The 17849-nt window shown below is 43.6% G+C and overlaps 1 protein-coding gene across 7 annotated transcripts in view; it reads left to right on the forward strand.

The window, feature by feature from the left end:
- Nucleotides 1-17849, forward strand: part of KIAA1210 (KIAA1210 ortholog) — a 36286-nt gene that overhangs the window by 4748 nt on the left and 13689 nt on the right. For 4 of the 7 annotated variants that reach the window (XM_087877687.1, XM_087877688.1, XM_087877690.1 and 1 more), the window contains exons 2-5: nt 10703-10785; nt 14407-14578; nt 16023-16149; nt 17161-17307. In XM_087877687.1, coding sequence (XP_087733813.1) covers nt 10703-10785; nt 14407-14578; nt 16023-16149; nt 17161-17307 — 529 coding nt within the window. Of the gene's footprint in view, nt 1-3530; nt 4269-10702; nt 10786-14406; nt 14579-16022; nt 16150-17160; nt 17308-17849 lie in introns of those variants that run through there. The other 3 variants (XM_087877692.1, XM_087877693.1, XM_087877691.1) reach the window with 3 other exon arrangements.

The following is a 17849-nucleotide window of genomic DNA, read 5'->3' on the forward strand; positions in this document are numbered from 1 at the left end:
AAACATTGCATAAAGCCATCCAGGAATTAAATTTGCACGATGGGTAAACTCAGCTGTAGGGGAGTTTGTATCGTACACGTGATCGTGAAGATATGCAAAGCTTGGCTCGTGGGTTCGAGGGAGGAGTGGTGAACCCAGCCTTTTGTGGCTCCCTCTACAAATCACGGTGGAAGAGGAAAGTGGCTTGTTTCAACCTGGTTTGTGGGGGTGGGGAAACAAAATTGGCAATTGGAGAGTTTAGGTTGTGTAGCTCACAGGTAAAGAGTTTTTAGACTGCCTCTCCGAAGTCTGAGGGAGTTGAAGATTTTGGCTTTGTCTGAACTTGCCTTTCTCTTTCTCTCTCTTCTTAGGGATGAAAATTAATTTCACAGAAGATTATGGTGTTTGTCCTTTACATAATATGTGTTTGGCAAAGTCAAGATTTTAACAATACGTGTTTGGGATGAGAACACTTCCCCCCCCCCCACTTCTTTTAAAAGGATTCCATTTACCCCCGGGGGCAGGCTGCTAATCTTAAAATTGTTTTTCTCCTGGCAGAGATAATATGCCAGATATTCCTGAGGTAGTCCTCAACTTAACAACGGTTTGTTTAGTGGCCATTCGGAGTTAGTGAAGAAAAGTGTCTTACGACTGTTTTTCACACTTATGACCCTGTGGTCACATAATGAGGACCCATAATGAGGACCCACATAATGAGGATTCACAATAATGAGGACCCAGATTGTTGGGGGCAATATGCTATTTAGTATACTGTTGATTGTTGTAAGCCGCCCAGAGTCCTCGGAGAGTGGGTGGCATAGAAATATGATTAATAAAAAAAATAATAATCAAAATTCAGACGGTCGGCAATTGACTCGTACTTATAACGGTTGCAGTGCCCCTGGGTCGTGTGTGAGCCCGTTTTGTGACCATCTGACAAGCAAAATCCATGGGGAAGCGGACAGAGAAAAACAGGCCTTCCTCACACACACACACACCAGGTCCTCCGGAGGCAGGAAACTGTTTCCCTACTTCTGGTTGGCCAAGAAGGCCCGAAAATCAGTTGGCCAGCGCATGCATGCACGCCGGAGCTGAGCTCATGTGCCCACCAATATGGCTCTGCTTGCTACCTGTGCCACGCGTGCCATAGGTTCGCAATCACGGGTCCATGATGGCGAACCTATGGCACGCGTGTCACAGCTGGCACACGGAGCCCTTTCTGCGGGTACGGGAGCCAGATCAGCTCCACTGTGCATGTGTGCGCCTCCTGCTGGCCAGCTGATTTTCAGTATGTACAGTAGGCGGGGTGCATGCACGAGACATGTGTGCATGTGCGGGCTCGCATGCGTGCACATGAGGAGTCACATGTGCATGCATCGAGGGGTCGTATGGGGGGAGCATGGGTGTGTGTATAGGTTCTCCTGCTTGAGCAGGGGGTTGGACTAGATGACCTCCAAGGTCCCTTCCAGTTCTGTTCTGCTCTAAGTGAGATCTAGGATGCAGCCTATATGAAATCGTAACGTAAACACGGAAATTATACGAAGTAGGACGGCATCTCAAATTGCAATGAAGTGAAAGTATCAAAAACTGTTATGTCAACAAACGATGCCTAAAAATGTAATGAATTACAATTACAAAGTATGCATTGAGGAATATTGGCCCATCAGCACCAAGCAAGCAGGAATGTTGGTTTGTTTGAACTTGCTTAATTGGAAATGAATTAAGTAGGTTGTTAGCCGATGAATCTGCAGCTGTTCTCCAGAACAAAAGACTTTATCGGGTGTTTATATGAGTTACGGCAATCCTAATTTTCATTTTCTTTCTTTCTTTCTTTCTTTCTTTCTTTCTTTCTTTCTTTCTTTCTTTCTTTCTTTCTTTCTTTCTTTCTTTCTTCTTTCTCTCTCTCTCTCTCTCTCTCTCTCTCTCTCTCTCTCTCTTTCTTTCTTTCTTTTAGATTTTAATGTTTGTATTTCAATCTGGTATCCCTGATAGACAGGAATTGTTTTTATTCTGGTTGTATATCCAGTGCTTGTTTGAGATGGCTGGTTTTTAAAAATCGATGAAAGAAAAGAATTACAGTTCCAGTTTTGGCTGAATGCAGTTTATATCGGGGTGAAATCCTGCAGGTTCTGACAGATTCTGGAGAACCGATAGCAGAAATTTTAAGCAGTTTGGAGAACCGGCAAAGACCACCTCTGGCTGACCCCAGAGTGGGGTGGGAATGGAGATTTTGCGATATCCTTCCCCCCAGGAGTGGGGAAGGAATGGGGATTTTGCAGTATCCTTCCCCTGCCATGCCCACCAAGCCACGCCCACAGAACCGGTAGTAAAACAATTTGGATTTCACCACGGGTTTATATCACACAGAATTACCTTGTCTGATCTTGCCTCTCTCTCAAAACAAAGCCAATCCAAGGGCTGAGATTTGACCACAAATCATGGTTTATTCAAGCTGTGGGGACTGTGCACTAAAACCCCCATCCAAACAACCTGTGTTTTGGATCTGTAAAAGTTATTTGAATGAGACCAAAAATGTTAACTTTGCATACATAACATTTATTTCTTGATTAGCCCTTGGGCCATATCAAAGTGCAGAGTTCCAGAAACTAATTATTACTAAAATTTGATGTAACTTTGCAAAACAGTAAGCATTGGATCTCTGCTTTCGGGGGCGGGCAGGCATGGGAATGGCTTAATTACAGACAGAAAAAATGCTCTCACTGCAGATATAGGTAGACTTTGACATACGACTTCAATTGAGCCTAGAATTTCTGTCGCTGAGCGAGACATTTGTTGAGTGAATTTTTGCCCCCTTGTACGACCTTCCTCGCCACCGTTGTTAAAGGAATCACTGCAGCTATTCAGCTAGTAATATGGTTGTTAAACGAATCTGGCTTCCCTGTTGATTTTGCTAGTCAGAAGGTCGCAAAAAGTTTAGAATAGACAGGCTTGTCCTACGGAGAAAAAACTGAAATGGCGTGAATTAATTGCAAATCCCCGATTAATTAAAAAAAAAAGAAGATAAGGGTGCTAGATTGGATTAACCACGTTTCCCACGTATTTCTGAGGCGAATGCTTTCTCCCCCTCTGAGTCAAACCAGCACGTAGAATTAGACAGATCCGTCCAACTTCTGCAAAAGTTCAAAAAAAAAAAAAAAAAAGGGAAGCAAAATAAGAAACACGAAAATGACTGGCCATCAGATGTTGCTGGCCACGGAAAGAAAAAAGGATTGGTTGAACTGGTGGGAAGCCCAGTCAGAAAAATATGTATATATATGTTGCAACAATTTTGTGGCATGTTGGCATTCCTCCTTGCCAAAGGGAACAAACTTGATATTCTTCTTGATAAATTGTTTATGCGGATGCTTTTAGTTCCCTTGCTCGTTCCAAATGTTTATCTGGAATGATTAAAACTATCCGTTTTTGTTTTTGTGTTTTTAAAAAATAAAAATTCCCAGGGAGATGGGACAGTTCCTTTTTTTTTGTTCGTCCGGAGGCTTTTGTTATCTCTGCCAAAAAGAGACAAATGGTTTAAGATTTGGGACTGAGATGCTGCCGTTTGGTTGAGCTGTAAAGAGAGAGAGAAGAGAGAGAAAGGGGAAAAGAGAGAGAAGAGGGAGGACAGAGAAAGGAGGGAGAGAGAGAAAGAGAGAAGAGAGAGAAAGGGGAAAAGAGAGAGAAGAGGGAGGACAGAGAAAGGAGGGAGAGAGAGAAAGAGAGAAGAGAGGGAGAAGAGAGAGAGGAGAGAGAGAAAGAAGGGAGAGGGAAAGAGAGAAAAGAGAGAGGGAAAGAGAGGGAGGGAGAAAGAAGAGAGAGAGGAGAGGAAGAGAGAGGAGAGAGAGAGAAAGAAGGGGGAGAGAGGAGGGAGAGAGAGTGGGAGGGAGAAAGAGAAGAGAGGAGAGAAAGAGAGAGGAGAGAGAGAGAGAGAAAGAAGGGGGGAGAGAAGAGAGAGAGAAAGTGGGAGGGAGAAAGAAAGAAAGAGAGAGAGTGGGAGGGAGAGAGAGAACGAGACAGGAAAAAGAGGGGAGTGAACAGTTCGTACCAGGGTTGGGAACAATTCTGCAAAACCTACTGTGACTTTACATTGTATCAGCAAACCGGCTGTCGTATCTTTGTGGTTGCGTTGGGAAATTGGCAAGTGTGGATTTTCTCAGTGTTCAGTTCAGCAGCTCAGATGGGGGCGGGAAACGCTTGCCAGATGAAGGCTCAAATATTTGTGGATTGACCGGGGCTGTAAGATCCGTATAAAAGATCATGGCAGGTTTTTACAACTGTCTGAAGACGAACAAGTAAGTGGTTTTCATTTACGCATTTTTGCTTTTCTCCTTCCTCTTCCTTCCGAAAAGAGACCACGGTTTAGTGGATGCTGGAAAGCAAAACACAACCTCTTACTTACTTACTCACTATAACGCCTTCCTTGTTACAACCTCCGTTCTTCCGTCGTAAATAGTTTGGGGGGGCTTATAAACCTCCGAGCAACCTCTGCAGATTTGGAGATGCCTTTGGGAAGGAAAGCACTAGCTTCATTTGACAGAGGAGTTTGCTAATAAAACTTTTTTTGCTTTTCTTGAAGTGCCATGAAATTAAAAAAGAAAAGGGGGGGGGAAGGATATTGATCAGGAACACCACAATTCTGTGCTGGTTTATTAAGAAAGAGGGATCCAGAGAGTTTCATAGCTGGGGAACAAGAATTTTTTGGGTACTGACCCGGCTAGTGACTGTAATTGATTAAAGGTAAAGGTTCCCCTCACACATATGTGCTAGTCGTTCCCGACTCTAGGGGGCAGTGCTCATCTCCGTTTCAAAGCCGAAAAGCCAGCACTGTCCGAAGACGTCTCCGTGGTCATGTGGCCGGCATGACTCAATGCCAAAGGCGCACGGAACGCTGTTACCTTCCCACCAAAGATGGTCCTTGCATTTTCTACTTGCATTTTTTTTTTTTACGTGCTTTCGAACTGCTAGGTTGTCATAAGCTGGGACAAGTCACGGGAGCTCACCCCGTTACAAATAATTAGCAATTGATTAGTAATTGATTAGAATGGGATTCCTTTGCATCAGGAGGCCATGGTCATTGAGAAAGAAGGCTATTTTAGGTTGAAAAAGCTTTGGAGTTTATCTCCTTTCTGGAATTTTGGAACAAGAGCATGGTAAGCTTGTGATAAGAAATCCTTTGAAGTCGGATAAACTGTTTTATGAAGCCTTAGGTTGAATGAAGTAGCAGAGGATGGTTCATAACCGGATAGGAATTTGGAACATAAAATAACATAAAATTCCCCTATGCTGCCTGGGGAATTTGGGGGAGTGGAAGTTCCCACATTTTTCAGTTGCCAAGTTTGCAAAAACACTATTCTGCAATTTTTGGTAGCCAGGACATCTCCATTCTGGGATATCTCGATACCATTCTGGTGTACAGTTATATATATTTTCTGAAAGTTCTCCCATCCGTACACTAATCAGGTTGAACCCAGCTTAGCTTTCCCAAATCAGCCTTCAATAAAATTATCCACCTTCAGTTACTGGTACCCCAAAAGAGTTTTGGTTGTGAGAACATTGTTATCAAATCAAACTTTATTATGGTCAAAAATCAGCCTAGACAGCATTGTCAATATCAACATCGCTTTCACAGACCTTACTGAATTAGTTGGGTCTCAAACTGTACAGACATGGAGTAGGGAACAGGGAGAACAATTATCCAGTGGAACAACTTGCCACCAGAAGTTGTGGGGTGCACCGTCGCTGGAGATTATTAAGAAGTAATTGGAGAGCCATTGAATAACAGAATAACAGAGTTGGAAGGGACCTTGGAGGTCTTCTAGTCCAACCCCCTGCTCAGGCAGGAAACTCTCTCCAATCTCTTCTTGAAAAACTCCAGTGGTGGAGCATCCACAGCTTCTGGAGGCAAGCTGTTCCACTGGTTAATTGCTTTCACTGTCAGGAAATTTCTTTTTATTTCTGAGCGAGAGGTTTGACTAGAAGACCTCCAAGGTTCCTTTCAACGCCATTATTCTGTTACAAGCTGGCTGGGGAATTCTGGGAATTGAAGATTCACACGTTTTAAGGTTGCCAAGTTTGGAAAATACAGCTAGCCCTCCCCTTAACGACCGCAACGGAGCTCCAACGTTGCTGTTGTGAAGTGAGACATTGGTTAAGTGAGTTTTGGCCAAATTTTCCTTGCCACCTTTGTGAAGGGATTCACTGCAGCTGTTATGTTAGTTACCCCGGTTGTTAAGCGTTGTCGTTGCTTGTCAGGTCGCAAAAGAGGATCACTGCGACCGTCATAAATATGAACCAGCCTCTGATTTTTGAGCGAGGGGATGCTGCAACGGTCATAAGGTTATTTACGGGACCGCCTGCTACCACCAATAGCCTCCCACTGGCCGGTACGCTCTCATAGAGAGGGGCTCCTCCGGGTGCCGTCAGCCAAACAATGTCGACTGGTGGCCCCCAGGGGGAGAGCCTTCTCTGTGGGGGCACCTACTATCTGGAACGAGCTCCCCCCAGAGATACGGAGGATCCCGGATCTGCACACCTTCCGTCGCGCTCTCAAGACTTATTTATTTATTCCATCAAGCCAGCCTGGCCTAAATCTTCTCCCCTTTAAAATGTAAATTTTAATTTGTTTTTAAAATTATTGGGTGTTTTAAATTTGTCTCGGCCAAATTGTTTAATTCGGTTTTATTCTGTTTTTAAATTTTGTATTTATGTGTTTTATTCTGTGGCTGTTCACTGCCCTGAGTCCTTCGGGAGTAGGGCAGTATACAAATCCAATAAATGAAATGAAATAAATGAAATAAGTGCGAAACATGGTCACAAAAGTCACTTTTGCCAGTGCCATTGTAACTTTGAATGGTCACTAAGCGAGCTGTTGTAAGTTGAGGACTACCTATATGGTAGATGTAGTAGATGTTTGATGTTACTCCATCAAACATCTACAAAAGAGACCCTCCTGGCAATCCACCCTAAAGACGCCTTGCGGATTGAATTCCTTGGCCACAGAACATCTGTATCGAATCCACTTGGACTCAAATAAACCGGTGGGGGGGGGGTGAGAGAGCAATTTAATCTCTCCACATTGCTTCCCTCCCCCACCCCAGCCTTTAAGCTGCCCCCTCCCCTTCCAAACCCATTGAAATGTGATTGACTCTTTCTCGGAGTGCTGCTGCTGAGTCTTTGCTAGCTATTTGAAAAACGCTAAGCATTTTTTCAGCGGGCGCTCTGATCCGGTTCCAGAAGTATGATACCATATCCTGCATTTGAGGGAGGGGTGGTGGGGGGTGGAGAGGAAATGAGAGGAGTGGGCCGGAGAAGGGAGATGGTTCTTGCTTTTTGCAATTTTTTTTTTTTTAAATAAGGGGGTTGCCAGGCACAGCGCTGCTCGGAGGTGGGGGTGGGACAGCCTGCTGTGTATATGTGTGTGTGAATTAGAAACACATTGGGTCCAATAATGTTTGTGAGATTGTGAATGCCGACATGGGGCTTCTCGCTGTGTTGTAGGACGGGCAAGAAATAACACTTAAGCCGCACAAGACACTTTTCTCCACCATCATCCAGCCTGTGTCACAACTCGCAGCTCAGAGGAGAGCAGGCAGGAGTAGAGACAACCTCACACATTGCACGAAACCAAAAGTTTGTTTGGTTTCCACACTTCCACGCCACACTTCCTGAAATCAAGCAGGGAGGGATGCACGTTCCTCTGTCGTCCGTCCTTAAGCTAACAAATCCTGCTGTAGAAATCACAACGCCTCTGTGTGTGTGTGTTTGTGTGTGTGACACACCGAGCTTGCACTCGGCTGCATTATGATTTAGTGGGTTGGGCGCCTCAAATCATAGTGTGGTGCATTTGACGTGAGCCGTGTGTGACCTGGTCAGCACGAAAATGGCACTTGTCCCATCCTGTTGGGTTGTGCTTCCTTTTTGAAAAACATTGAGCTGTTTAAAGAAAACATATGTGAAAACGCAAGGCAGCCGATGGAAAAGAATAAAATGATGTGTTTGAAATGTCAAGGAGATGAGATAAATAGATAGATAGATAGATAGATAGATAGATAGATAGATGATGATGATAGATAGATAGATAGATATAGATACTGTAATAGATAGATACATACATAATAGATAGATATAGATTCTGTAATAGATAGATAGATAGATATAGATACTGTAATAGATAGATACATACATAATAGATAGATATAGATACTGTAATAGATAGATAGATAGATAGATAGATCAATAGATGAGAGATAGATAGATATAGATTCTGTAATAGATAGATAGATCAATAGATAGAGAGATAGATAGATATAGATTCTGTAATAGATAGATAGATAGATCAATAGATAGAGAGATAGATAGATATAGATTCTGTAATAGATACTGTAGATACATAATAGATAGATATAGATACTGTAATAGATTGATAGATACATAATAGATAGATATAGATACTGTGATAGATAGAGAAGATACATACATAGATAGATAATAGGTATAGATAGATAATAGATAGGTATAGATACTGTAATACATAGATGATAGATAGATAGATAATAGATAGATAGATAATAGATAGGTATAGATAGATAATAGATAGGTATAGATACTGTAATACATAGATGATAGATAGATAATAGATAGATAGATAATAGATAGGTATAGATAGATAATAGATAGGTATAGATACTGTAATACATAGATGATAGATAGATAGATAATAGATAGATAGATAATAGATAGGTATAGATACTGTAATACATAGATGATAGATAGATAGATAGATAATAGATAGATAATAGATAGATATAGATAGATACCGTAGTAGATAGATAGATAATGAATGATAGATAGATAGATGAAAGAAAGAAGGAAAGAAAGAAAGAAGGAAAGAAAGAAAAGAAAAAAGAAAAGAAAAGAAGGACTAGGGGAGACATGATAACAGTCCTCCAATATCTCAGGGGCTGCCGCAAAGAAGAGGGAGTCAAGTTATTCTCCAAAGTACCTGTAAGTTGTGGTCACGAGACTCTGTGAAAGCTGTAAATGTGAATGGCCAAAATGCAGTCACGTGACCAGTTGTAAGTTGAGAACTACCTGTATTTACTTCCTCAGTTTAATACAAGTAGTCCTTGACTTAGAACAGTTTGGTTAGCGACCGTTCGAACTTACAATGGCACTGAAAAAAGTGACTTAGGAGCATTTTTCACACTTACGACCGTTGCAACTTCCTCATAGTCACATGATCAAAAGTCAAACGCTTGGCAAGTGACTCATATTTATGACAGTTGCAGCGTCCCTGGGGGGCGGGGGTCACGTCAGAGGTGGGTTTCAGCAGGTTCTGACCAGTTCTGAAGAACCGGTAGCAGAAGTTTTGAGTAGTTCGGAGAACCGGTAGTAAAAATTCTGACTGGCCCCGCCCCCATCTATTCTCTGCCTCCCGAGTCCCAGCTGATCGGGAGGGAATGGAGATTTTGCAGTAACCTTCCCCTGGAGTGGGGTAGGAATGGAGATTTTACAGTATCCTTCCCCTGCAGTGAGGTGGGAATGGAGATTTTACAGTATCCTTCCCCTGCCATGCCCACCAAGCCATACTTACCAAGCCACGCCATGCCCACAGAACCGGTAGTAAAAATTTTTGGAACCCATCACTGGGTCACGTGATCCCCTTTTGCGACCATCTGTCAAGCAAAGTCCAATGGGGAAGCCAGATTCGCTTAACAACCCATGTGACTCATTTAACGCCTGGAGTGATTCACCTTCTCAGTTGTGTCAAGGAAAGTGGTAAAATGCGGCCAAACTCACTTAAACAAAGGTGTCACTTAACCACCGAAATTTGGCAGCCAGCAAACACTCTGCTGCCCATTGGGAGACTAAGGAGAGTCTCCTTAGTCTCCCAATGGGCAGCAGAGTGTTTGCTGGCTGCCAGAAAAAAAAAGCCTAATCGTATGGATTTTTTAGGAATGCTAAGTCAAAGTCAACAAACCACGTTAGGGCTTTGCAAACTCTGATCAAAATCTGGGCTGGGTGAGTCTGCTTTTGTTTTATGGGTGCCCGGAGTTGAGGGAGAAAACCGAACAAAAAACCCGAATAAATGTGGAAAAGATTTGGGATTTAGGCCAAAGACCCCACCAATGGGTGGAAAATGTTGGTTGGGCTTAGCCGTCCACTTCAGGATTGCTTGAACCCTCTAATTTTTATTTATTTTTTAAAATCATGTTTGCTTACAAACACCCATGGCCGTGACTCTTTGATTTTCTTATCAAGAACATTAAGGACTAGAGTCTTCCTTTAAAAAATATTCCCAAACCACAGGCGTTTGCACTGAGTCAACTTCAGGCTACGGCTTCCTGGATGCCTGTCAGAAGGTCTCCTTTTCAGCCGGAAAAAACATATTTAGGGTTGGGCCCCGTGAGTTTCTCTCCTCCAGCGGTGTTAAAATAAAAAATAAAAATTTAAAAAGCGTGCGGCCTTTTAATGTTTTCTTTCCTCTCCTGCACACCCTGATCCCGGATTTCCTGAAAGGGTGGGCGAGCCTTTTCCGCAAAAGCAAAGATAGTTTTCCAGTTCAAGCCGGAGACTGGGGAGGCTTTGAGAAGCGCCCCAGATCCTGGTGGCTCCCCCACAGCAGCTCCAGTTGGGTGCTTGTTGTGTGATGAATTCGAGCGGTGTCTCGCACGGATCTCAAACCCCTCGGGATAAATTCCTCTGCTTCCTCTGCTTGCAACTTTAGGAGCTGCATCGCGATGACCCCGTCGGAGGAGCAACCAACAGAGACGTTGGATGGCGAGGAAGCGGCGGCCGACGCATCTTCAGGTGAGTTCTTAAAAACAACCAACGCTGGGAAGTGGGGGAGGGAGTTTTCAAGCCGTTGGGTTTTAAGAGTCAGGGTCGTGACAGCGGGAGGGGGCGCCTATCCCTCTGCACTTTTTCAAAGCCCAAAGGGAGATTTCCTGACAGTGAGAACAATGAACTGAACAATAACGGAGTTGGAAGGGGGACCTTGCAGGTCATCTAGACCAACCCCCCCTGCTCACGCAGGAGACCCAAAAGGCCTGAGGTGAGGACAAAACATTATAGGTGGAAGATGATCAATGAGATCATCATTCAACCTAACACGAAGGACAACATTTCACCCCTGATCCTTGACTTCGCAAGGTGATACTTTGACTTTGCAAATTAGAATAGAAAATAGAAAATAAATAGAAAATAGAATAGAATAGAATGAAAATAAAATAGAAGATAGAAAATAGAAAATAGAATAGAATAGAATAGAAAATAGAATAGAATAGAGTAGAATAGAATAGAATAGAATAGAATAGAGTAGAGTAGAGACTGGAATAAATGGAATAGAATAGAATAGAATAGAATAGAATAGAATAGAATAGAATAGAATAGAATAGAATAGAATAGAGACTGGAATAAATGGAATGGAATAGAATAGAATAGAGTAGAGTAGAGTAGAGTAGAATAGAATAGAATAGAATAGAATAGAATAGAATAGAATAGAATAGAATAGAATAGAGTAGAGACTGGAATAAATGGAATGGAATAGAATAGAATAGAATAGAATAGAATAGAATAGAATAGAATAGAATAGAATAGAATAGAATAGAATAGACTAAAAAAGTAAAAAATGGAATGGAATGGAATGGAATGGAATGGAATGGAATGGAATAGAATAGAATAGAATAGAATAGAGACTGGAATAAATGGAATGGAATAGAATAGAATAGAATAGAATAGAATAGAATAGAATAGAATAGAATAGAATAGAATAGAATAGAGACTGGAATAAATGGAATGGAATGGAATGGAATAGAATAGAACAGAATAGAATAGAATAGAATAGAATAGAATAGAATAGAGACTGGAATAAATGGAATGGAATAGAATAGAATAGAATAGAATAGGACTAAAAAAGTAAAAAATGGAATGGAATGGAATGGAATGGAATGGAATAGAATAGAATAGAATAGAATAGAATAGAATAGAATAGAATAGAGACTGAAATAAATGGAATGGAATGGAATGGAATGGAATGGAATGGAATGGAATAGAATAGAATAGAATAGAATAGAATAGAATAGAATAGAATAGAATAGTTGAAAGGGACCTCTTAGCCACTGAGCCACCGTGTCCCTTAAAGAAGGAGTAGAGTAGAGTAGAAGAAATAGAATAGCATAGAATAGAACAGAATTCTTTATTGGCCAAGGGTGATTGGACACACAAGGAATTTGTCTTCGTTGCATAAGCATAATGCAGAAAATGGTCCAATTTAGTCAAGTACTTAAAGGCTGCTCTGGGTGCCACCCACCCAAGTTGTGTTAATTGTCTCCATTGCCCCCCCTCCACCCACCCCCGGCGTCATCTCCAACACAGCCGAGGGAAAAACAGGTAGTCATTCTTCTTGTCTGCGTCGTTTGTGTCTCCGAGGGGACGGCCGTCTGCAGCGAATGGTGGTGTCACAGTCTTGTTCGCACCCTACTCCCCTGGCACCGGAGTGTTTGGGCAAGGGTGTGTGTGTGTGTGTGTGTGTGTGTGTGTGTGTGTGTGTGAGGGATTAAAAAAAAATCTGATTTGCAGAAAGCTGGAGACGAAAGATCCACTTAAAGGATGCTTTGTCTGTCTTTGTTTCAAAGGAGTCCCCCCCAGCTGCGAGAACGGCCTCTGGTTGAGCCGAAGAATGGGCCACAGTCCCTTCACGGCTAGCCTCTGCCCCTCTCATGATGTCTGTGCAAGCCACAGGCATCGGCCCCGCCTCACGCACGAAAGCTGGCTGGTCTTTGGCACATGAGCTCAAAGGGGTTGCAAGCTTTCCCTCTGTGTGTGGCAGACACGCAGCTCCCCCGCAGCCCAGAAACGCCAGGTTGATTTTGATCAAGGAGAATATTGGCAGTTCAATTTCCAAGTGAAAGCCAGCTCCGTTCCTTAGTAGCACTGATGAGGTTGCCTAGTGTGGTAATGAAATGTCTGCAAGGAAGCAACCAAGATCAGAGAGCACCAAGGACCCCACAGTTGTCTTCAACTTTTTCTCACTCTTCCTCCTCCCCCTCTTCCCCCTCTTCCCCCCTCCTCCTCCTCTTTTTCTTTCCCCTTCCCCTCCTCCTTTTCCTTCCCCTTCTCCCTCCATTCCTCCTTTTTCTTCCCCTTCCCCCCTCTTCCTCTTCCTCCTCCTCTTACACCACCACAACCCCTTCCCTTCTAGCACTGATGACATTCCCTAGTTTGGTAATGAAATGTCTGCAAGAAAGAGCCTTGGTAGTACAGTGGTCTAAGGCACCCTGTTATTAAGCTGGTTATTAAGACCAGCTGCCTGCAATTACTGCAGGTTCGAATGTCGCCAAGGCTCAAGGTTGACTCAGCCTTCCATCCTTTCTAAGGTAGGTAAATTGAGGACCCAGTTTGTGGGGGCAATAAGCTGACTTTGTATAAAATGTACAATAGTATGAAGGCTATTGCTGAGCACATTGTAAGCCGCCCTGAGTCTCGGAAGAAGGGCGGCATATAAATCAAATTTAAAAAAAAAAATCAACCAAGCTAAGAGAGCACCTGGGACCCTTTCGAGGTTAATTTTCCATGGAGCTCTGAAATGCAATCCAGCAATCCAAAATGTAATAAAAGGTGGAAAGTCACAGGTCTTGGCATACCAAGAAGGTTAGATTCTCAGCTGTAGCTGAGCCGTGGTGGCACAGTGGGTTAGAATGCAGTACTGCAGGCTAATCTTGCTGACTCCTGATTGCCAGCAGTTTAGCAGTTCGAATCTCACCAGGCTCAAGATTAACTCAACCTTCTAAACTTCCGAAGTCCATAAAATGAGGACCCAGATTGTTGGGGGCAAGATGCTGACTCTGTAAACCCTCTCTGCTTAGAGAGGGATGTAAAGCACTGCGAAACAGTATATAAGTTTTATTGCTTGCAAAGGAGGAAGGGAGGGAAGAAGGAATGAAGGAAGGAGGGAGGGAGAGAGAGAGAGAGAGGAAGGAAGGAAGGGAAGGGAAGGAAGGGAGGGAGGGAGGGAGGAAGGGAAGGAAGGGAAAGAAGAAAGGACTGGAAGGAAGGAAGGAAGGACGGGAGGAAGGAAGGATGGGAGGGAGGGAGGAAGGAAGGAAGGACGGGAGGAAGGGAAGGGAAGGAAGGAAGGAAGGAAGGAAGGAAGGAAGGAAGGAAGGAAGTTGTAGTGACACAGTTGTTACAATGCGGCATTGCAGGCTGACTCTGCTCAGTGCCAAGAGTTCGATTCTTACCAACACAAGGTTGGCTCAGCCTTCCATCCTTCCGAGGTGGGTAAAATGAGGACCCAAATTGTTGGGGGCAAATATGCTGACTCTGTAAACCACTTAGAGAGGGCTGGAAAGCACTGTAAAGTGGTATATAAGTCTAAGGGCTATGGCTATTAAACCAGTCTAAGCTGATTTGTTTTTATTTTTTGCACAGGGAAGAAAAAATCCAAATTCCAGACCTTCAAGGACTTCTTCGCCAAGAAAAAGAAGAGCAAAGATCTCCCGTCCTCCCCGGAAGAGACGAAGCGAAAGCCGAGCCAGGACAACAGCGATGGCGGCTCTCCTCCTCTGGACTCCATCTTGCTCCATTCGCCTGGGGAAACCGAGTGAGTTGTTCCTCCTCGTCTTTGTGTGTCCCGTTCCCCCCACCCCCCCCAGCGAGGAAGCTCTTGTCGCTCGTGTCGGGCGCACAAACAAATCTCACAGCTGGCTTGGAATTCGGAGAATTTCCTCTTTCCCTTTTGCAAGCGTGCCTCCCGACGGTTTTTTGAGTGGCGCAACGTTTTCCCTCGGGAGGCAATGGTTTCACTGGCAGAAAGCGAAAAAAACGAGAGGAAGTCAGACTGACTGCCCCTTTCCTGAAAAACCCATCCAGATGGGGCTAATTAGCGGTATGTGCGGGGTTGGCTTAAAACGGTTGCATGTGTGTTGGCGCATCTGTGTGCGCGTATTGTATTGCAGTGCCTTGCATCGCACAGGTAGGCCTCGACTTAACGACAACAAAAAGAGACCCGCATTTCTGCTCCTAAGCGAGACGGTTCGGTGAGTTTTGCCTCATTTTACGACCTGCCTTGCCTTAGTTGTTCAGGGAATCTGTGATGACCTGTGGGAACCCCACAGAGGTAACACAGGCAGGTGGCAGTTCAAACCGCCCCTTTATTGCTCCAAATGTTTCCCCAGACTCTCCCACATTTCTGGCAAGCCCCAGAGCAAACACACACAAACACACATACACAGAGAGACACCTCAAACAGCCTCTAGCCCAGTGGTGAAATGTAAAATTTGTTACTACCGGTTCTGTGAGCGTGGCTTGGTGGGAGGGTAATGTCAGTGGTGGGTTTACTACCGCTTTACTACCGGTTCTCTTCATGTGCGCGCTTCGTGGAAAAAGTGACTTATGGAAAACCCCTCTTTATTAAGTTACTGTGAATTCTTCACATTCACATCAAGCGAAGTCTTTCAAGGGTGAACTTACAGTCGCAGACCTTATCTGGCTTGGAGAGCTGACAGGCTGATATCTTCAAAACTTGGCAAGGAGTCACGAACCAATTAAGCGAACTAATTGTCTCCTGCAAACTCCACTCCTCTTTCGCTCCTCTTTTATTCCCTCTGGGAGGGGCCAGTCATCATCCACCTGTGGCTTTACTCCTGAGTCGACCCTTGTTCTTTAGCTGTTCCCTTCGTCTGGCAACTCTGCGCATGCGCACCCTGGGAACAGGCTCCAGCTGTTCCTCTGCCTCACTGATGTCTGACTCCGAAGGCAGCTGACAACTGGCATCCGGCCCTGGTCTCCTCTCTGCCTCCGACGCAGAGCCCTCATCAGAGCCTTCCCCAGACTCCGGGACTGGCCCATGTTCCTCCCCAACCTCCTCACTGTCCGAATCTGCTGCCAGTCTGCTGACTGCTGGTGGGCCACAACACTTCCGACATGCATGGGGAAAGCGAGATTCACTTAACAACCGTTAAAAAATTAGAATCTTAACATTTGCTTTCTCCTTTCACGCGGTGGCAACCTTTGAAAAGCTTAAATAGATTTATTTCAACTTTCAGGTTCAATGGAAGTACGGGAAACCAAGCTTTACTGCAGGACGATGAATTTCCTTCCGAAGCGTTACATGATGTGGTTGGGGATGCATCCTTGCAGGAGAATTTCCCTGGGAAGGTGAAAAATTTTGAGGTGAGAGGGACTTTTGGGAATCTTAATCCTGCTTGTGCAGGAAACCATTTGGGCCTAAACATAAGCCTCAAAAACTCGCACGAGCGTATGTGTCCATAAAAAGCAGTGACGGCTCTAAACTTACCCAATTCTTGAATTTCAGCCTTAGCTCTGGCTGTAGGACAAGCCCAAACTATATGAGTTCAATGTTTCAATTTTGGAACCACTGTTTCCAACCACAAGGTGATTGTAATAAGAGGCCAAACTGACTAAGGAAGCCGTACAGGCGGTTCTTGACTTGCAACAATTCATTTAGTGACCGTCTAAAGTTGGTCAGCGCTGAAAAAAAAATAACATATGACTGCTTTTCACATTGAAAACCATTGCAACTTTCCTGCGGTCGCATAATCAAAATTCAGATGCTTGGCAACTGACTCATATTTATGACCGTTACAGTGACCCCAGGTGACCTTCTAACAAGCAAAGTCAATGGGGAAGCCAAATTCACTTAACGACCATATGAGTAACTTAACAACTGCAGGGATTCTCTTAACAACGGTGACAAGAAAGGTCATAAAATGGGACAAAACTACTTAATAAATGTCTCACTTAGCAGCAGTAATTTTGGGCTCAATTGAGGTCGTAAGTCGAGGATTACCTATATAAAATTCTTGAATTTAGCCCTAGCTGAAGGACAAGCCCAAACTACATGAGTTGGACAAGATGACCTTCAAGGTCCCTTCCAACTCTGTTAATCTAATATCTAAAATGTTTCAATTCCTAAACCGCTAATTTTCAACAACAAGGCTATTATAATAAAAAGCCAAACTGTTCTGGCTAAGGAAGCTGTATTTCTAGGAATAATATTCTCCCAAAACTGGCAATCTTCAAATATCTTGACATTTGACTCCTTCAGCCCAAGTCATCCATAAACAATAGAAACAAGGTTGTGGTTATTTTTTAAAAAAATCCTCTTCTTTTGTTGTCATTTTTTAAAAAGATAATCTCCACCTTCTACATTTTCTGTTGCAGCAAAATTTCTGCCTCGAGTCTCCGCTTGTAATTAGCTCCGGCGAAAGGATGGATGATCTAAACGCTGTTTCAGAAGATGATGGTTTGCCCAGTAGCCTTCTAGACATTTCCACCATCCATGATGTTCTGGCATCTTCTATAACTCAGGTAAGGGCCTGGTGAAATTTCTTAGCCGAGAGGTCATAGAGAACAACCCTGCTTGAATACAAGTAGTCCTCAAATTACAGCTGTCGTTTAGTGACCATTCAAAGTTATGACCTACCTGAAAAAGGGGACACGTGATCCAGGTTTGAAATTTAAATGGTTCCCCCTGGGGAGTCATGTGATCGCACTCCAAATCCTCTACAATATGGCGGTATTTATTTTTGTTTGCCGCATCCTGCTGTGACGTGACTGAATTTCATTACGGATTTGCCCAAAACTGCCAGTTTATATCCCGTTTTCTGAGAAACCCATAATGAATCATTGGTTCAGTTAGTGACTGCGGTGTTTGCTTAATGACCCCCCCACAAAAAAAGAAAAGTAAAATGAGGTTTTGTCGTGTGACCGATCAGTTTTTTTGACCGATATGACTTAGGACCATAATTGAGGGATCCATTGCGGTTGTAACTCGAGAACTGTCGGTAATAAATTTTGTGCAGTTCACAACTCAAAGCAAATACATTCATATCTCCCAACAGAATTAATTT

This window comes from Pantherophis guttatus, chromosome 12 (genome assembly GCF_059756535.1).
Source record: "Pantherophis guttatus breed Tessera chromosome 12, ASM5975653v1, whole genome shotgun sequence".
Classification (NCBI taxonomy): domain Eukaryota; kingdom Metazoa; phylum Chordata; class Lepidosauria; order Squamata; family Colubridae; genus Pantherophis; species Pantherophis guttatus.